The sequence below is a fragment of the Anarhichas minor genome, unplaced genomic scaffold (assembly GCF_050575085.1).
Source record: "Anarhichas minor isolate MPS153535 unplaced genomic scaffold, ASM5057508v1 ptg000004l, whole genome shotgun sequence".
Lineage (NCBI taxonomy): Eukaryota > Metazoa > Chordata > Actinopteri > Perciformes > Anarhichadidae > Anarhichas > Anarhichas minor.
The window spans coordinates 14003278-14024510 of record NW_027466450.1 but is presented as its reverse complement, the minus strand read 5'-3'; the positions used below and the strand labels follow the sequence as shown (position 1 = coordinate 14024510).

The window sequence follows — 21233 nt, the reverse complement described above, 5'->3', positions numbered from 1 at the left end:
ACACACAAAACAACCAAGACACAAAATTACTAAAAAGAGAAAAACCACAAAGCGAGACAAATGACTACACAGAGGCACAAAATGACCAAAGTCAGTGTGTCTTGCTGTTGTGTGGTAGAGGTGTCGGGGTCTTCTGCATGTCTGTGCCCAGGCACCCATTGACTCATAATCTGTTCAACAGTAACAGATCCGTTCTGTTCAAGTGTCACAGCAAGTCATGACAGCAACCTGAAACTGCGAGATGGAAGTCTGCCTACATTCATTTTATATTTATATTCATTTCCCGGCTTTGAGCACAGGAGAGAGCAGCAGAGGTTAAGTGGGTTTAAGTACAACGAAGTATATTCTGTTTCAGTAGCAAGACTCTTCTTCCTCCAACATATAAAATGCCACAAGTTTAGAGTCTTCTTTCATTTGTGAAATATCCAGCACTTTGTTTCTCACGTTTGTACTTCTGTTTGCTTAAAATCACAACAGAATAAGCACCTTTAAATGTTTGTTTATGGTAACAGATGCAATAGTCCCCTGGGGATCATTGGATCACTTCTCGTGACTTAAGTATTAAATAAAGTAGGAAATGACACAATCCACACAGATAAATTTACAAATGAAATCTTTATATTTTTTTCAAAAGAAATGAAGCCCATCCAATCTCTACCAAATTGAATATTTGCCGCCCGTCCACCCGGAATCCACACAAGGCAACAGGCTGCTGCTACAGGTCTTCTCTGCACAACTACAGTAAACAAGTCTTCATGAAACATGCTGGATTCTTCCAGATAATTTTTGCATTCAAACATTTTATTTTGGTAAAATCATACAATCGCACAGCTGAGTATTTCCCATGCGGTGCAGTAGCCTAGAAGCTAATACAGAAAGCAAAGTCTACGTCTAAAGAGCTCCGGGGTTCTCTGGAGAATGTGGAACAAGTCTCGGGTTCTGCCTGCAACAACCGGCACAGAACCTTCCTGCTCATCTCAAACTAATTCCAACAGCTGCCGTGGAAATCAATCGTGCAGACGTGTTCTACATTCAGAGGGAACTCCAGAGCGTTCATATATGCAAATACAACAATGAGAATAAACCACATGTTTGTTTCTTTAAGGATTGCCATGTGCCAGACATTCACTGGAGAAAAATAATCATCAGGTCAAATTAGAGTAAAGAATCAATAATGCACACAATTGGAGAATCTGAACACTTCAGCACTGATATGCTTAAGATTTTTTGTTGCTCTTTTGACAGCTATATTCCAAACCTTGGCATGTTTGTTCAATTCCATTTCAAATTTTGTTGACCAATTAATAGAATCTAATAGAGATGACTGGCCACGAGGAGGCCCTGGAACAGCTGTGGATATTATTTACTGAGTCCAATGTATCTTAAACATTAAAAAGCTCACACTACCCCGAAATATATAAATTTCACGCAAACAGGTGACATTCAACATTCAAGTGCCAGTGTTTTTTGTACTGTCTTTTGGTCAAGTTACTGAAACTTTCAAAGAATCACTTTGAGGCTTACAAAAATAAATATTTGTCAAAAATGCTTAATAAATTACACAAAACTAGCAGCAAAAGTAGAATCTAGAAATCTGTGCAAATGGCTAAATTCCCCCCCGACTGCTAAATCCCCTGGTCCCAAATAAATCCTGGTTTAAACGTTTAGAACCTGTCCCCTTTGTAAACAAGCTGCGTTTTTCACAATCTCCTCCTCACACACAATATTTGGAAGCTTAAGGACACATATCCAAGACATCTATATAAAACTCTAGATGTGCAATAAAATAACTTTTGTAAAACTTGATGGGCACGACGAACAAGGGCCTACACACTTAAATCAAGTAGCACCATTCAATCTCAAGTTCTCAACACTATCAGTGCATCCGCTTATAGTTCTGTTTCTTAAAAAAAAAAAAAAAAAAAGGTTTCAAGGCACAACACACCCGCTGAGAAAGTTGGGAGCATTTTGAGGTGAAACGCCCCATCTCTCCTCCTCTCGATGGCTGCTCCTCTTTGAGAGGAAAAGCCTGCTCCGGCGCCGCGAAGCCACAGATTTGTATACGTCTGAGCAGATAAACTCCCAGAGGACCCGACAGTACTTAAATGTTCCATGAGGAAGGTGGCCACTCGCGCCGCCCCCCCCCCCTCGTCTTTGGCCCCCTCCACAGTTACACTACGCAACAATTGAAACCAAAGCCAATCGGCGATGCACTGAACGCCGCGCCTACCCCGGCACCCCCCCCCACCCCCGCCCGCTCCCCTAACCCCAGTGGTCGAAGTGCTGCTCTAACCCGCCGTCTCCTTCGCTGTTTAATCGATAAACCTCAGTGATCACTCAAATGCCTGTCTCTTTAAGATGAACCCTGTCTCTTTAAGATGAACCATGCCTCCAACGCAGCTTGAAAAGAGAAAACGTTTGTAATTAAGTTAAGCCTGCGACTCAGTTCACGTGTCTTTCCTCCTTGACCAAAAAACAAAACACTTGCAAGCGTAGAATACCATCTGGGCCTCGTGGTTGCCGGTCGATTCAGTAAACACTAACACCACGCTATGCCCTCCCGATTGCTGTGGTCCTTTATGCAGCCATTTTGAACTTCACTTTCAAGATGGCAGGCATTTTTTGTTTTGATACATGTTTGTAGAGAAACAATTCAAAAATCAAAAAACTGACTCCAGTTTTTCAATTTCGCACACACCTGCACCAAAAATGTCTCACGTAAAAATAAACAAAAAACACCGCCCACTTTAACGTAGCTAGCACTTGGTAGCGTACTAGCTGCCGTAACACTGTCAAGTCAATTTAAAAGTGTGGAGTAACAAGTTCCAGCAGTGATTATTCTTGTTGAAACCTCAGCGATCGTTGGCACTGAGCTTAATGACTTATGTGTTTCTTAAGATTACAATAGGAATGGCTATTTCAAAGACTATCATATCCATAAAAAGGAGCCTGTCCAGGATAGAGTGAGCAAAAAAAGAAACAGAAAAACAAAATGTAACTTTGTCCCTTAGGATTAAAATACGGTTGCCTCACAGAGCGGCCCAGTTTGAGTTAGCCGTAGTAAAGGCTCCATTAGCTGTTTGACTATAGAAAAGGCTACATGATGTTCCTGCAATAAATTTGAAGTTCAAATGGAATCATGACTCAGCGCCACAATACCTCAGAGTGTTTGCCAAGGTTTGATTAAATCCAAGCTTATATTAACCTTTCTAATATTTTTTTTTCACCAAACAATATAGTAAAATCAAATTTAGAGCTCTTGGCCATGTTCATCTGGTGAAATGAAAACATAGAGTTCCTGTCTAAATTCCAAAAGGCACAGTACATTAACATACAAATGATCCTCAGGTTATTCGATTGTTTCGTTTTGTTTCTGGGTTTTTTTTCCACAAAAAGAACAAAAATACTTTTAACAATGAAAGCCCGAAGTTGCTATCGGACAATGCATGTCAGCATCCATGCTCACTCTGAGGTGTGCGAATCTCTGCGTTCTCCGGTGCATCAAACGTGCTGGTGGACTTTTCCTTTGCCTCGTGCTGTGCACTTCCTTTTTGAGAGAAGCATAATGGCAGAGAACCAGGGTTGGTAATGTACTGTGTGTCAGTGAAGCTACACAGGGAGGGTTTGTTGTTATGGTCTGGCTTTAAGTTAACATGTGGTTTCCCTTGGGTTGGCTTGCAACCTGTTTCCTATGGCGGCTAGTTGCCCCACCAATCCACACTACCAGAGTGGCTGTAATTGCCTCCGTAGCCGTCGTTGTTGTAGAAGTTGCCGCCGCCGCCGCCTCCGCCTCCACCACCACCAAAGCCACCTGTGGAGGATAAAATCAGGGGGTCAGCACTATTTCAATCAAATATACGATTGTTTTAGGTTTTACATAGAGGTTTAAATGGAACAGATGAAAGGGGAAAGATGTCTTCTTACCACCTCCGCCGCCAAAGCCACGATTTCCTCCAGCGCCGCCACGCCCACCACCACGGCTGCTAGGGAAGTTTCCGGGGCCACCAGACGTCTGACGGTAGTCTCTAGCTCCGAAACCGCCAGAGAACCTACACAAGAATGTACGTTTGTTAGATACAGATTTTATGAAGCTACTTTTTAAATATCACAAGTGCTTGAAGCTATGTTTTTTTTTGTAGATATGATCCATAAGAACAATGCAAAGCAGCAACAGTTCAAAATGAATGAAGCCCAAAAGGAGTACCGTTTGTCACATGACTAACACCTGACCATTTGTTCCTGCTCGGGACAATTACCTCTTGGAGCGTCCACCCCGGGTGGTGGTCTTGTGCTGGTGCTCGTAGGCCAGGCTCTCAAGCCAGGAGGGCACCTCCTGGTGGGCCTCCACCAAAATGTCCAGCAAATCTTTGGTTATGTTGCTGTTTTTGTCGTTAAAGAACGACGTGGCCAGACCTGCACAAAACAGTGAAAGATTATATAGAGACATTAAAATATGAATCTACATAATCGATTGAAAATTGGTAAAAAACTAAACAGATTTAAAAAGGTCCATACCAAGGTTGCCCACACGTCCCGTACGGCCAATACGGTGAACGTATTCCTCAATGTCACTGGGCAGGTCAAAGTTAATGACATGCTTCACATTGCTGATGTCCAGACCTCTGGCAGCCACCTGGGAAAATAAGGAAATATTAAATGAAAGTTAGAAGAAAATAAGATGGTGAGACCACAACAACCAACAACTCTCAGGGGAGAGCTTCCGTTTGACCGAATTTCAAATAACTGGTAGAACTTGAGATAACTAACAGATAAAACCTGTTTGTTCAACCAAAGCCACAGATTGCTCTTTGACCCAGTTGGCCTGGTTCCTCTAATGTTTCTTCCCCCAAATGATTCAAAAGCAAAAATAAAAAGCTTGCTCTCAACATTTTGTATAACGCCCCCTTTTTAAAAACAGTCAACAAAAGATCCTGTTACCATTGAGCTTAAATTCAAGGGGTTTGCCATCCTGGAACTGGATCATTTCTAGTTATGATAATGTAATATTTGCACTTGTTTAATATACATTTAGCATACCGAAGCTTCAAGCTAAACATTCAAGATGGGCTGCATCTCAGTTAGGAAAATCACCATGACTACTTACAGCTGTAGCCACCAAGATGGGGCAGCGTCCGGACCGGAACTGATTCAGAGCCTCCTCTCGGTCTCTCTGGGACCGGTCTCCATGGATGCTGGTGCAGGAGTAACCCTCGTGGTAGAGGAAGTCCTCCAGGGCATCGGCTCCTTTCTTGGTTTCCACAAACACCAGAGTCAACGACTCTTTGACTGTGAAGCCGGAAAACAAAGAGGATGAGACAAACGGGAGGAGAGCAGGAGGGTATAAATCATTGATAACTGGGTACGGATGGATGTTTGTTACTAAAGATGGGAGCAGGAACATAAAACTCAATCTATGAGGAGAACTGCAATTTACATGCAGTTCTCCTCCCCTATAGTCCTTTATTTCTCTTCCTCGTGGTCTAAACTAGACCTCTAGAAACGGTTCACTGAAGTGACAGTTTGGTGCCATTAAATCTGTCACAGCCATCTGAGAGCTCTTTCTATGACACCCAGCCACCGTGGTCACGCTGAGTCGGCGTTGATAACACACCAACTCTACGGCTAGGAAGGACTTCCTTTTTAGAGGAGAGAGACTGAGTGACATTGCAGAATTTGAGTCAATAAGAGTGCAAGGACTATAGGGGAGGAGTTGGTCCTACAAGCTCTTATTGGAAATGAAGGAACAAAAAAAGTGAGAAAGCGTGTCAGCTGGGAGCAGAGGGACAGGGTAGACTGTGGGATGTGATGTCTCTGGTTTGTGGGTCAGAGTAAAATGATGATATGTTCACATTTACCGGGTTTGTCGGGGTCCGGCACAGCTTCCGGAACATCACTGGGAATAACTAAGATAAAACCAAATCAGCCAGTAAACATCAGGCTTCTCAGTACACAAATATAACAACTTCAGATAAATATGGAGAAGCAAACCCACTAAACACGGAAGGTTATTTCAGTGACTGCTCACCCCTGTATGACATTTTATCTTTCACGGCAAGGTCTTGCTATAATGAACATTTGTTAGCAGAGATGTCGCAACGTCAATCATAGCTTGATATGGGGCAGACTGAGAAATACACGATGAGCGTTTCATAATTACGGATGCATTTCTCACCTGTGGCATTGAGCAGATCAAGGAGGAAGGACCTCTTGTCTGTCTCTTCGACCCAAACCACCTTCTGGGTGATGTTTTCCGAAGTGGAACCAACACGGCCCACCGCCAGGAAAATGTAGTCCTCCAGGAAGTCCCGAGCGAGGATCTATGCAAACAAATCAAATGGATAAGTATGCAGGTATATTTATCTCACTTAGCAAGACTCGTTATACTTGTTGACTGTCCTAACCTACCTGAATCTCCTTGGGGAAGGTGGCACTGAACATCATGGTCTGGCGGACGCCTTTAGGTGGCATCGTATCCTGCTCCACGATGCGTCTGATCTGTGGCTCAAATCCCATGTCCAACATGCGGTCGGCCTCATCCAGGATCAAGAAGCTGCAGAGACGCAATTCACATTTAATCCCAAAACAAAAATACACAAGTAGTGGAGTCTGTTTCAACAAAAAACATCTTTATGGATCCCTGTGTTCTACTGACTTGCAATAGTCCAGACCGATCTTGCCCCTCTCCATCATGTCAACCAGACGTCCAGGCGTGGCCACCAGCAGGTGACAGCCTCTCTCCAGCTCCCTGATCTGCTGGCCAATATCAGCACCGCCATACACCACGCAGGGGCGCACACGTGAGCGATAGGCAAACTACAATGTAGGGAGAAAAGAAATGTTTTAAGATGCATATTCATGCATAAGACTTCTTCTATGTGGTGTCGGATAGTCACTCACCTTTCTCGCCTCATCGTAGATCTGCAAGGCCAGCTCTCTGGTGGGAGCCAGAACAAGAGAGAGTGGGTACTGCTTACGGCGGCCATACCTTCCACTATCCTGAGGATGAAAGAAAGAAGGTTCATTAGCCACAATCAGATGGCAGGATAAGTTCAATCATTGTGTATTTTCTTTCCCCAATACCTGTCCATTGTTCTTAGCAGCCTGCTCTCCTGGCCCGTCGCTGTAAATTTGACTAAGCACTGGCAGCAAGAAAGCAGCAGTCTTTCCGGACCCTAGAAGACACACGATTACGTTAGACTACCTAAAACAAAATATAAAACCATGGAGCCAAAAGGCGTAAGCTAAATGATACATCAAGCTCGACCAATGATAATCTAATAAGAGAAAAGGCTGGTTGGTCTACTTCAGGCTGTCAAATGCACGCATTGAGAATATATAGAAATACTCACCAGTCTGGGCGCAAGCCATCAAGTCTCTCTTGGACTTGATGATGGGGATCGCATGCTTCTGAACCGGGGTGGGACAGGTGTAGCGGGTCAGGTTGATGTTCCCCATGATGATCTCGCCCATGTCCACATCGTGAAACTACAGAATAACCAGACAGTCAGTAAAAAGGCACAAACATTTCTATTAAAACCTATAAAATATAATTCTATATATAGACATACGCTGTCAATGTGGGGAGGGCAGTTGCTTCCGGTTGCCTCCACGGGAATATCGTCATATTTCTCAAAGTTTATTCCAGTGTTGCTTGCAGCAAAAAGCTCTCTGGAAGAAAACATTAGCAAAAGTTGAGATCGAATCCAAATACAAGATTTCCGTTATTTGCGATTTTGTGAGCAAAATCTTTCTTACGCTTCCTGGCGCTCGTTGACAGCAGTGGGCTTGGACCAGTCGTCATTGGACTCGTCTCCCCACCGGCTGCTTCCACCACCAGAAAAGCCCCCGCGCTCATATCTGTACACACAACCAGTGTGTTAGTGTGTTGGAGCCAAAAGAAACCCTTTAATGTCTTATTTAACATAACAATATCAGCACATTATTTAATTTAAAATGATTAAACATTGTCATAGAAAGTAAACTATAAAATAAAAACATTCAGTTTATATTGAATGCTTTGTTATAAAATGTCAGATTATAAAACTTTAAGACATCGTATTAAAACAAACTTTGCGGACTCAAAAACTCAAACAGTACGTTATCAAACGTTACACACCTTCCCCTTCCGCCTCCACCTCCGCCACGTTCATTGAAGAAGGTAGACTTGGACCTGTCGTTGGAACGTCCACCGAAGCTGTTGTAGGCAGCATCCCTCGGAGCTCCTGCCCAGTTTCCATCTCCGCTAAATCCTGTAACGAACAGAGCCGGTCAGCGACGCCTACTTTGCTCAAATCGGCAGTCATCAGAATGGCGCCGCTTTCTTACCAAAAGCGGCGCAAAGATCATTCCCATAAGTGCACAGCTAACTATTTTATATAACTGCAAATCCATTATGCAGGGTAGCGTTCCGCTATCGTAACTGTATGTGTAACAAGGGTGGGGGAGGGCGAAGTTTCCATCTTAAAACTACACCGTCACTCTGAAAAACCAGGGCTATAGTTTGACATTTTAAGGCATGACAGGGTTTTCCCACCTGCATTTTGCAATGGTTGAGTAAACGGGCCTCCACCCCTGTTACCACAGTAGGCGCCACGCCCACCTCTATCATTGCGAGGGGGTCCCCGCCCTCCAAAGCCCCCATTTGTGCGATTGTCGTGGTAACCATTCACAAATCCATTGCCGCTTCCGCCGTCCCATCCAGGCGTATCTTTGTGGAAAGACAAAAAAAAGGCTTGAGAGGAAAAGAGCACGATGCTGCACATTTGTGTCAGAAAGCAAATACTCAAGTCTCCCTATTAGCCATAAGTCGCTCTTTTGGAGACTGACCTACTTAAAAAATTTTTTTTTTTTAAATAAATGCAACATTTGTCATCCAATAGTTCAAAAGAAATTGGGCAAAAAAAGCAAAGCAAGTTCTACACCTCCAAAAGACAAAAGATTAAGCAATCAAATGGATTTGGTAGTAGCTGAGGCTATGTCACAATAGCATGACTGGGCAGACCGGCCACACAGATCTAGTCTGGTGAGGATCTATATTCATACCTGTGGGCCAACAGGTAAATGTCAAAGGGGAAAGATTTCTAATGCTTCACATGCCGATCTATGCGATGTAGATCTGTCCGTAGCTTCAAAAAGTGGAGGCACACCTACACCGTCTAGTATTTTCCAAACAAGCTCAAAATGTACCATATTGATGGCAACAAGAAATGGATTTAGGTCAGTTTGGGGAGAATTTGGGGCCTCTCAGAGCTGCATTGCAATCACAATAGGCAAGAAAATGAAAAATACAGTTACAGATGTGGCATTCAGACTTTTCCCCGTTGAGTGCAAATGGTAAGCTTAAGCTCAAATCTATTTTAATTCAATTCAAAAAATGTTTTAAAATCGCCTACAAAAATACTGCGACGCAATTTGTGGCGATATTTTGTCACTCGGACGGGTATCAGACAAAAATGATGAATGTGCAATCTGCAAACATTGCAAAGCACACCATGCAGCCACAGCAGTGTCACAGTTCATCAACCCACCAAAATGGACAAAAACAAGACAACTGTAACTATTCAACACAAGATATAACTTGATCGCAAAGCTGTCTCTTGAAATCATGTAAAAATGTTGCAATGGCTCGTATTGGTGCATCTTCGCTACCAAACATAAGGAGGCTGTAGTAGAGTAACCATCTCCTTCTCTACGCATTGTTGGATTGACCACATCATGTGTAGCTTTCAAGTAAAAAGGCTTAAGTAGTTTCCCCTGAAGAGACTGCGGCGAGCAGAGTCTTTTATTTCCCGCCACAGTTTCACAATGAGCCGAAAATATTCCATTTCCTCTGCAGCTGTGCGCGGCAAAGTATGAGCTACAAGTGGTTTGGTGAATCCAACAACACTGGCTAGAAACTGTTTGAGTATGTCCCCTAGAACAGTCTCGCATCTCCAGGTGAGTGTTGGTAGCAAGGTGCGCCTCACTCCAGACAGAAAACGAACCGCATATTCTGGAGACGCTTGTGCAGCAACCCAAGCCTGCTTAACTTCAACGACTACATGTTGCAAGATTCCTTTTACTCGTTATACTCAAGAGCTATACTCCGCATTGACAGTCTGCTAGCCCAAAAGAACATTTCTGGTGCATTATCACACTTTCACATGAAATGCACAGTGCAAACCAGCTAACGGTTCCTTCGGCACGCATATGAACCGCGGATTATTTCCCCAGTTTAATGATTTCATGACTGCAATTAACAGAGGTTAACGGGTATGAATGTTTGAACAATGCAGTGGAGCAAACTTGATTTATTGTGGCTTGCGCTCTCTTGGCGAGTGTGTGCGTGTGAGGCGTGTCTTTGTTTGGAGAGAATAGTGAAGCGCCAACACAAGTTTATATGTGATGAGGCAAGGACATCGATGTTTCGCGGTACGTGTATATACACACATACGAGGCTAAGAGACTTTTGACAGGAATTTTTCACATTCACTTAATAAGTCAGTCAATTTTATAAGAAAAATGACCAATTAAATACAAAAACATTTGAAAAATGCATTTTTTACTTGAATTAGGCGTATAATTAGTCAAAATGGTATAATACGCACCAAAGGGCGAAATAACAGTTATGTTATGTTAGAGAACATATGAAAATAAATATTATTGAAAAGCTTTATCGCCCAGCCCTACTTCCGCTGACATCGGCTCATTATTAGTAAGACAGCCACTCGTGATGCAGTGCAGTCTTGTAGGCACCATCCCCATGCACCAGAAGCAGCTTTAATTGCAAGCTTTAACACCGTTAGGCCCAGATTTCTGCTATTTTTTTCAAGTGACCATGACAAAGCAAGGGCACATTGATTACACCCCAGTGTTTTTTTTTTTTTTTTAATATATATATATATATATATATATATATAAATCTGCCAACAAGTAGATGGCATGCAGGTAGAGGTCAAAGTATACCACATCTGTTTTGCTGACCCCCACTGTAGGCCTGGTAAAAGGCAAACTCCTGGGAGGCCAATCTTGGGTAACCTGAGCAAAGGTAGGGAAGCAGGCTATAAAAAGACCCATAACTACTGACGCATACAGTAAGAGCGTTGGGCTTGACTTTACACTAAGTCACCAATCTTAGTCATCCCCTCGTGCTGTATAGATGTTTTATAGAGCGTTTGCTCACACTCTGCTTGCTATGGTTGTGGGTACTGGTTAGGAGAAACTTGGGGGACATTTGCAGGTGAAATATGGGCTTACATATACAGTTGAAGAAAAACATTTTTTAATGCTTCAATAGATAAAATAATTCCACTCACTACAGTTAAGAAAAGCGTTAACCCAGCAAGCGTATGCTTATAGAAAATTGCCCATTATTTATGACACATTTCTCATTTTGAATGCAAGCACCCTAGTAGAGAGAAGCACATTAATTAATCATGAGCTCATTAATCTTTACTGTAAAGTGTACAGCTTGAAAACTCTCCCTCTTCACACTGGCTTTGCTGGTGTGTAAAATGGCTATTTCATGCATCTGGAAATGCAAGTTGCCCTCAGCAAAAGCAGACAGAAGGGACTTACACAGATTTACTGGTGCCACTGAATAACCGTACTGTCTACCAGCGGAATAAGCATTTCCTGCTGTGGAATGAGAAAATTGTAAAAATGAGAAAAAAACATCAAGTGTGCAATGACACAGAACCATTATGAAAAGATTTTTGAAAATGTAAAATGATCTGGCGAATTATGCCAGGCACAGCATTTGTATTGATTTAAGGCCTTTATGAGGCATAAGTACAGGATAAAAACTTCAAAACCACCTCATCCTAGCTACAAATAACCCACCCTCCACATTCCCCTTCATCAGAGCAGCCAAACGCTAGCACTCCTCTTACTCATATGCGAGACAAGAATAAACTTGTGAAAGATTACCAATGACAAAAGTTCAAATGTGACATAATTTTGAAATTTGCCTCATTCTCTTCCTTATGATCAGCCTGGGGTGAACGTTTCAGGCTAGGATAGTACCACTTGTCCCACTTCATTCAAGCCAAGATAAGCCATCCTGCACAGAAAACCGACTTGACGTGGCTTTCTCTCCTCTTTCTGTGCACTTCTAAAAGTAGAAAAATAGTCGGAAGCAGCAAAAACACTGCAGAACATCTTTGTCTTGGCTGGTAAAGATCGATTGAGACACAATTAACCCCTTTTTCTCAGTTGTGCTTGCTTTTACCTTGCTCTGATGGGCTTCAAACACTAAGAAGACCACCACAAGCCAGACCAGATGGTCTGACTGTGGGTCAGTAAGAGTGTTCGATTAAACTTACCGTTTTTAGGTGCATCTTTGTTTCTCAAGTGAGGTGGAATGTAACGCCCTGGGTGGAGGTAAAAAGAGTCATGTGCCATATACAATACACTCATTCTTAATACTGTAAGATTGACATTATTGACAAACTGAAGGTATAAATATAAGACCCTATCAACAATAAACCAGTTTTCCTCAAAGAAAACTACACCCCCAAAAGGGTAACTCTCACTTTCTGATGTACTGTGAATATATATAGTATATTGTTAGTTGTAAGAGTTGATTTTGTGGCATAATGTTTAACGATTGGAAATTATTAATACTATATTATAAATATACATGTCTCATTTACTAGAGAACATCAGTTGTTTGCATTAGCCAATTTATTATAGCCATCAATACAGAAGTAGCAGATTGTAAAAGCAATTACACAAGGATCAACTAATGCTTATGTCATCAATTTATGACATTGACGTATTTTAGTAAGATCTGCTTTGTTACTTACTGCCAGTTCCTCCGCCTTGTCCGTCAGCAGAGTTCAAGTCTAGGGCAGCAAGCTACAAAAAGGTGAAAAATGTAAGAATGTTATTTGGTTTAAATTCAGATAAGCAGTTGACTCAGAAACTATCAATAGTAGACAATGAAGCTACACACACGATGACTATTGATTAAATAACCTCATAATCTATTTAGTATCTCAAACAACTATCAATATTAAACCGGTTTTTATTGCTTATTAAAAACGGCTAAATGTACCCAACAACCGCCATGGAATGATGGCACAACCACGTTAGTCTGTGGCCATCAAACAGAAATGCTTACAATTTAAATAGACAAAACAAAAGTTAGTAGTTTATTAGATCACTTTAATACATACACTACAATCTAAGTCGATGCGGTTAACGTTACTCACTGAATGATTTATTTACTTGATAGAGTTTACATTTCAGAAACATTAATGGTGGATAAAAAAAAATCGCTGCCGAACATTTTTTTCCTGCGCCACGTTTCAGGTCGAGAAGGCCCAACGTTAGCCGGCTAACTTCGTAGGACACCGGTAGTATCAGATAACTGTTAGCTAACATTATAGGTTTCAAGTAATTTAAATATATCTCCACACAATTTGAGTTCCATACCACATTGACAATTGTTAGCCTCTCCAACAAAGTGAAACGCCGGTCTAACAGTTAGCTTTCACAGCATAGTGACGAGCTCCGCCATCACAATCTTCTCTACGGCGACATCGTTTCACCTCCATTTTAGCAGCCGCAGCGCTAGCTTAGCTGGAGGCTAGCGACTTAAGCTAACGAAGCTAACCTCTTTCTCTATCGAAACTACGTGCGCGTTGACGGGAAAAAACACATTTTTTTTAAAGAAACAAATAATCAAGTAAGGAATTAAAAGCACTCACCTGCTGATCTAGACCGTGTGGATTATCAACGACCACATGACTCATAACTAAAGAGAGTAATGGGGATTATTTCTGAAGAGAAAGGATTTTCTTTTGTTAGCACGACCCGGCTAAATGCTGTTACGTGAAATTCCTTTTTCTGTACAAAATTACGACCTTGAACCAACGGTTTACCTGTGAAGTTAGCGTAGACGATAGCGTTTCTTTAAATAAATAAAACGATGGTTGTTATAAATATAAATTCCGTTTTTAAGTTTCCAAATGAAATGATTAAAGTGAAGCTGTAGAACAGGAACTCTGCCGGCAGGCTTGACCGTGGTGGAATGAGACACGGAGGACTCAGGTAGCGCGAGATATCGCTTCTGTAACCTCAGGCCAACGGGTCCGTTGGGCAAATCTCGCGAGAGTTCTCTTCGTCTCAGGGATTGGTGTAGAAAAAGCTGCTATTTTGCAGACACATGAAACCAATCATTGAGGCAGTGGTGGAAGAAGTAAATTAGATTCTAATACTATGACAACACTGTCAGAATACTCCACTTTAAGTTAAAGTCCTGCATTCAAAACATTAAAAAAGTTTTTAAAAGTATGTAGGAAAAAAAGTATAATCAACTTGATTAACTTTGTGGAAACCGAGGAGTGATCCTTTCTCCAAAACAGACAATTTCATGTCATATGCACAGAGAGTAGACTAAATTAACAATTGTAAGACAACACCTTGGATAAACTGAATGATAATATAAATTACAAAGAGTGCAAACATAAAGCATATGGATCTGGGAAGACGAGCAATATTCCAGGCGGGCCACACATCCTCCTCTGTACCACAAAGACAGTGAGACAAAGAGGACAGACATTTTACTCATTAGAAACACAACAATACCATTCACACAGAGGGAGAAGGGGTGTAGCTCAGTCTCCTGTAGCACAAGACTGTGGGCCAGAGACGCCGGTATATCTGTAGTGTTTTATACAAACTGTTTACCCTGATCGGTTACAAACGTCCTTTAAGGTCAGCAGGGTCTCGCATAAGCTCAACCAAAGCCTTACCCCGTGTCTTCCACGCACAACCCCCTCCTCTCATTCTTTCTTCTGGCAGTGGGCCCTCTGTTCTGCATACAGTGCAGGCTGTGGGGCCTGTTCTAGTCATTTATCCCCTGACTTTATACTGTGCCAGTATAGAGTGGGGGCTGAGTGGACCATATGTTGCTGGCATAAGGTACACAAGAGGTAATTGGCCACTCGGGGAGAGGTCAACTGGTGTGTTTTCTTAAATGGCACGCGATGAGTGAGGCTGGAGCCCACTGGAAGTCCCCCTTACTCCAAAGCATCACTCCTCAGGTAATAATCTGTCCACCAATCGACAACTGAGATGAGTCAATGTAACATTGATATAAGAAAAAGGGACCCTCTCTGTAGACGTATTCCCTAAAACCAGAGTCATTGTTCATACTACTTGTCTGAGCCTCTTTGGCAGGTTAACAGGAACATCTGTGTTTATGTTTGCACTTATCTGCCTCAGGTTTCAACTTGATTATTATGTAATTATTAGTCATTCAGTGACGTATAGCATTATATCCAGGCAGGCAGGCAGGCCAAACACCAAGGTGCGGCAATTGACTCAAAAAATGTTGCTCAACTTGATAAAAGTAGGTGTGAGGTCTTTAAACTGAGTATATGTTTCTAAACTTTTCAGCTCTTCTGTCCTTTTTTTGGGAACACTTGAACTCTCTGGGTTTTTGGCAACCACTCTTCAAATATTCCCAACACAAAAACTAATAGTGGACTTTTTAGTCTTTCCTCCACACAATAGACTTCTTGAGGTGTGTGTGGCAGGATTTGTGGCCCCATCTGCTGGACATAATACAAGTTCATATTTACACCAGAGTCCATTCAGCCACTCAATACTGTTTATTTTCGATCATACAAATGCTTTTTTTCTGTAGCAGCACCAACCGAACTTCTATATTTTATGTATCACTGTCAATTAAACCGGATTTTCTAAACAGTATCCATCAACATGAAAAACAAAAAATACAAAAATGTACATTCTTTTGAACAAGGTCTTTATATACTTGATACAAGTATAGCATTGTTAGCCCAGTTCCCTACCGTCTTCTCCAAAATGAGCCGTCATTATTAACAGTAACACAGTTATAATCAACAGTTTTTACAGATTATTAGACCATTAACCTGCTGGGGGACACTACACTCTTCACAATGATACGTATATAAGTATATATACGTATATACAATGTCTGCAGGACCATTACTTGGCCAGGAGCAGTGACTTCCTGGTGTCTTGTCACTGTAAAATACACACAAAACTTAATTTGTGAGCTTTAGAGCAGATTTTGTCAACTTTAGACAGAGCAAAGCTGTCTTCCTGTTTCCAGTCTTTATGCTGAGCTAAGCGAATCATTACTGGCCCCATATTCCTTGTGCAGACACGAGAGGGATATAAATCCTGTTGTCTAACACTCGGCAAGAAAGCAGATATTTCTCAAAATATCAAACTGTTCCTTTAATTACACTATTTGGCCAAATGTTTGTGGACACCCCTGTTTATGACCCTGTGTGTACTTTTGGTCGGAGTCTCTCTTTCCTGGTTTGGGGCTCTTAATGTCAATAAACGCAGAAAACACCAACTTTTAATATTGGTTACCAGGCTGATAACCACGCATCGGTTTTTGGTTGCTGAAACTGAAAATATGGTTGTTTTATATTTTGTTATAAAGATATTAAGATACTATGCAGTTATCAGCTTAATCATCAAAATGTGACAAAGAACAGCTTTATTACAGTAACCGAACTGTGTTCTTTCCAACATTGTGTCATCAGTTTGTGTTTGTCCATTTCCTTTTTCAACATGATGTCTCCGTCCATAGAGACAGAAATGGTTTTCCCAGCTCGGTGTGAAAGAACTTCACTGGTCTGCTCAGAGCCCTGACCTCAACCCCATCAGACAACTTTGGGATGGAATGAAAACACAGACTGAGCTGTGAGTGGAAGGGCTTGAACCAGAAGAGTGAAGGCTGCTACAGCAGCACATTCATGATCCTGGTCTTAAGATAAGATGTCCAACAATCACATATTATTAGAATGTTTGCGTGTCCACAAACTTTTGTCCACGCCATGTAGACATGAGGATGTGACTGCACTTCGTGGATTGAACAGCGCCACCTTGTGGTTGTTGAATGAAACGTCAGCTTCACTTCAAACCAGAGAAAAACTTTATTGAGACAAAACATTAAAAAAAATACTGATTATAAAAGAAGAGAAAGACAAAAAGATTCTCCACCTCAGCACACACACTCTCTCTCTCTCTCTCACACACACACACACAGTGTAGTGAATCAGTTCATCCATCGCTCCATTGATTCCCCTCTCTCTTTCAAGGCTGCAGGTATCCCATGATGCATTGTGTAATGTCACCAGCCAAACATGTACTCCATTGCTTTGGAAACCAAACTGTCGTCCTTCCTTGGTGTCTGTCTGTCTGCTACCACCTAAAGAGAGAGACACAGATTGTATTGCTAAAATCAACCAAATGTGCAGACAAGATTTTCAAGTAAGTGAATCCTGGGGTCAGAGGTCACCTGGTAGTCGCTGCAGGAGCTCCTGTAAGAGGCACTGAGCGGTCTGATGGCGGAGCGAGGAGTGGAGGGGAGGACGGAGTTGGAGAGGGGCGACGAGACGGCTACGCTGCTGTCCATCACACTCTGAGAGAAGAGAGAGAAGAGGCTTGAAACGGGGCTTGATGTCACCTGATGTGGAGGACCAATCAGACGGCAGAGAACAAAACATAACCAAAAACAGGTACCGACCTTGTCTATGCAGGGTTTCACTCCCACCATGATGGCGTCACCAAACACTTTTCCATCTTTAGACAGAGCTTTCCTGGCCTGAAGTCTGGACTGATACTGAAGGTGCATCCAGTTACCAGGAGACGCCATCTGTCAATAAATCATCAATACATCCATCAATTCAGACCAATACATCTGTAAATAACATAAATCTATGTTTCCAATCGGCTCTACAGGGTTTATAAACTAAAGTTCATTGATCAGGATGCTTACTCCACTCTGACATCATCACAAACTGCAGTGATTCTCCACATGTCTCCAGCACCGATAAAGAGATCATGCATCCAAATTGAATTTATTCAGGGTCATATTTCCCCTGTGAGAACGCTCTTACTGGCAAATAGTTGCCTCCAACATCACTTAATTTTAAAAAAGTATCCATTTTTGTGTCACTGCATCCGAAAGAACCGGCTAGCCAACGATGAAAATCATTTTTTTCTGTGAATTCTGGAGCAGACTGAAAAATAATTACCTTTGACTATTCTAACCATTTAGTACCTCCACAGCCTGCTAGATGGCGCTCTGAGGCTCACGGAGAATAGCTGGTCTATGAGATTGCATAGTTATAATGCATAATTATGCAATAATTATGTTTTGATGCTTTTATGTGAAGCACTTTGAATTGCCTTGTTGTTGAAATGTGCTATACAAATAAACCTGCCTTGCCTAATAACCAATACTTTGCTTCAGCAATTCAGCTTCATTAAATGTTCTTCAGCCCTTCAGATAATCACTTCACCTGTATGTGGATCTAAACTCTACATAGCTCCCCCAGTTGTGTTTTTATTACTTCAGTTTTTAAACATTTGTTGTTATTAAAATGTAATGCCTGTCCTTGTTTCTATTATCACACTCGACCGGACTCTCACCGTGTGTTTGATGATGTTTCCATATTGTGCAAACTGCAGCAGGATGTAAGAGGCAGAGGCTGGAGGGAAACTAACAAAAAGAAATACACACACACACACACACACAGAGTTCATATATTTGTATTCGCAGTGTATTAAGCAGTACAGCAGTGTTAGTAGTATATTTAGCAGTATAAATACCCAAACACAGTGACCCAAGTCTGGTCCAGCTGATCCTCAGATGACAGAGACTCTCCCTGACTGTAAAAAGGATCCACCTGAGCTGGAGACAGGCACAGCTGATGCACACCTGGAGACAGACAGGCAGAGAGAGAGAGACAGACAGACAGGTGAATACAGGCACGGTGACAGCAGACCACAGTATGCAGAGCTATGATTTATGAGGGTTTTTTTTGTTCCAAGAGAGAATAACAAATATGGCAGACAGCTGAACAAACACCCTGCTCTTTTAAATGCCAGAGTTACTTTCATCTTTGGCGATGCTGAAACATATTTCCAGAGACTAGCGGGCATCTCCCCAAAGCGGTGGATGAAAGTGAAATTTCATTAATTTACATTGAGCTACATAATTCCTATAGAGAAGATCCTCGCTAATACCAACAATAAACTTACATTTGAACTGAATTTTATATATACCAGCTGTAGTATAAGTGTTACTTGTTGTGTACTCTCTACTAATATCAGCAGGAGAATAGGTAGTACCAGTAGTAGTTTAGCATCAGTGTGTACCTGGAGTAGATGCCCCCCGTGCAGACAGAGGAGACTGCATAACTGGAAAAGACTGAAGAGAGATGGAGAGAAATATTTAACATATGTTCAGACTTTTCTTGCCTTAATCACATTTTATCATCACGGCCGTCTGATTCTGAATAAATATCGTTTTCATAAAGCGCCTTTGTACTAACCTGTCTGAGTGTGTTGAGGGGCGTTGTCACATTAACCAGGTCGTCATGTATACTGCGAACGGGTGGGGCTCCACTCTTATCTTTGGGGGTGGGGACAACGGGCTGCGGGGCAAAGCCTCCACCTCCTCCTAAAGTGAAGCAGGACAGGACACACTAGTAAATCTACAGAGTAAACAACAATCAGCTGATGTGCAGATGGGGGTCTTCCTGCTGACCTCGGGGCGTACCTGCGCTCTCACTAATGGGCGAGGCCAGACTGAAGGGACGTGGCTGGGGGCTAGCTGGAGCTGGCAGGTCGCCCATCAGGAAGCCGGGCAGAAACTGAGCTCCAGGGGTCGACTTTGGAGAGGTGGGAGAGCCCAGGGTCATCGGTTCAGTTCCCACTGAGAGATGGGGACAGGTGGACTGGTTTAAACAAGTGGTCGCCATCAGGGCTGACCAGTCTGCCTTGATGTTTATTTTACTCAATAAAATGTAAACTGCAGTAATCAAATGCAGCTGCGTAGACTTATTTCAATATTTCCCAAATCCGACTGAATTTCCTTATCCAAAAAAGGAGTGAGACAGAGGAGTCATACTGTTTCTACTTGCTCATTTTGTACCACACAAGTATAATAAAAGTTTAAAGACATGCATCCCTTCCGGCTACAATCTTTACTGGAAAAGAAAACATTGACAACTTGGGGAAAAGGGGTCATTTGTTATTGAGCATATTTTTCCATCAAGATGTAAAAAGAGTCTTTGAGGATTCTGGAAATTCCGTCATAACAGTGGAAACTACTGTTAAACAACCTTCAGGGGTTTCTTTTTTTTTCTTCTTCAGAAAACATGCTTGGCTCTGTGACTGTGATCTCTGGGTCCACTTCCAGATCACTGTGTAAATACATATTGAAGTAATCGCGGCACAGTGACAATAACATACAGTCAGATATCTGCTCTTATTAGTTTGCTATCAGCCTGTGTGGACATGAGAAATACTTAAACCCAGTTATTAACCGCCTGATTTACGTCTAATAATGTTATACCTCTTATAAAACCAGAAACAGGAAAGTAAACGAGCTGACAGGTTATCAGAGCAGACAGATCATTTATAAACATAAAAACAACAGCAGGATATTATGACAAACGGATAACAGCAGAAGAAGACTCAACAAAACATCTTCTTCACCTTGTAGCTCCATCTCTGCTTCGTTACTTTCTGGCCGCGATTTTCAAAAGTAGGAAGTGACGCCAGGCAAAAGGAATGGCCGGCTAGCTCACGCGGCTAGCAAAGCTAACTGATTTGTCACTATAACTGCTGTTGAAAAGTCTACTTGAGTGAATACAAAATTGTAGCATCAAATTAGTTAGAGCCGAGCGGTTTCAAATATGATACCAAGTCCGCTGTAGTTTGTTTCTGTAGCTCAGAGCTTCTGGTGGAGGGCTGACTGAGAATTAACGCTACAGCACTGCAGCTAACTTGGTTAACTTCTGGCGCATTTAGACGGCGTCGGTATGAAGATGCATTCAAGGGAGTTTATGGATAAAAATGACAATATACAAATAATTCAAGTAAACAATATAGACACTGACAGAACATGATAAATTGTGTAATGCAGTTATACGTGAAGAATATAAGGCTGATCAAAGTTTAAAAGTAAAGTAAAAAATAACAGTAAAAATGTATATTTGGAATGTGTTATTGGAATATAGCATATATAACGTGCGGCCCTGAACGCACCAAATCTGTGTCATCGGAATGCGGCTTGTGGGCCCGAGTTCAATCAAGTGACCGTAGGCAACAAAGAAAAACCATCCCGGTAAAGGAAACTGTTCTGTTGTCGAAATAAAATCGCAATGCTAAGGTGGAATGCAACGAAGTAAATTTACTTATGCTTTACTTTATTCATTTTTTGTGGAGTAATT

At 41.9% G+C, this 21233-nt stretch overlaps 2 protein-coding genes across 8 annotated transcripts; both read right to left on the bottom strand.

The window, feature by feature from the left end:
• Positions 1-596: 596 nt before the first annotated feature.
• On the bottom strand, positions 597-14033 carry ddx3xa (DEAD-box helicase 3 X-linked a). Of its 6 annotated transcripts, none has more exons than XM_076110016.1 (21): positions 13866-14033; positions 13692-13763; positions 12786-12837; positions 12303-12350; positions 11557-11616; positions 8534-8707; positions 8117-8249; positions 7756-7857; positions 7569-7668; positions 7350-7485; positions 7081-7172; positions 6898-6996; positions 6653-6813; positions 6406-6550; positions 6173-6317; positions 5856-5903; positions 5105-5286; positions 4516-4633; positions 4257-4413; positions 3925-4049; positions 597-3811 (listed from the first exon to the last, which is right to left on the bottom strand). In XM_076110016.1, exons 2-21 carry the CDS (start codon positions 13734-13736, stop codon positions 3699-3701), a joined length of 2235 nt encoding a protein of 744 aa, XP_075966131.1. In that variant the 5' UTR covers positions 13737-13763; positions 13866-14033; the 3' UTR covers positions 597-3698. The 6 variants fall into 6 exon arrangements, with proteins under 6 accessions (XP_075966131.1, XP_075966155.1, XP_075966139.1 ...); XM_076110040.1 differs by having other exon boundaries at positions 8600-8707; XM_076110024.1 differs by having other exon boundaries at positions 13692-14033.
• Positions 14034-16898: 2865 nt separating this feature from the next.
• On the bottom strand, positions 16899-20791 carry nup35 (nucleoporin 35). 2 transcript variants are annotated; one of them, XM_076109993.1, is made up of 9 exons: positions 20497-20791; positions 19544-19711; positions 19329-19456; positions 19153-19204; positions 18604-18712; positions 18424-18493; positions 17516-17644; positions 17288-17410; positions 16899-17197 (listed from the first exon to the last, which is right to left on the bottom strand). In XM_076109993.1, the coding sequence occupies exons 1-9, from the start codon at positions 20507-20509 to the stop codon at positions 17120-17122; spliced, it is 870 nt and encodes a 289-aa protein (XP_075966108.1). In that variant the 5' UTR covers positions 20510-20791; the 3' UTR covers positions 16899-17119. The 2 variants fall into 2 exon arrangements, with proteins under 2 accessions (XP_075966108.1, XP_075966117.1); XM_076110002.1 differs by having other exon boundaries at positions 19556-19711.
• Positions 20792-21233: the final 442 nt, after the last annotated feature.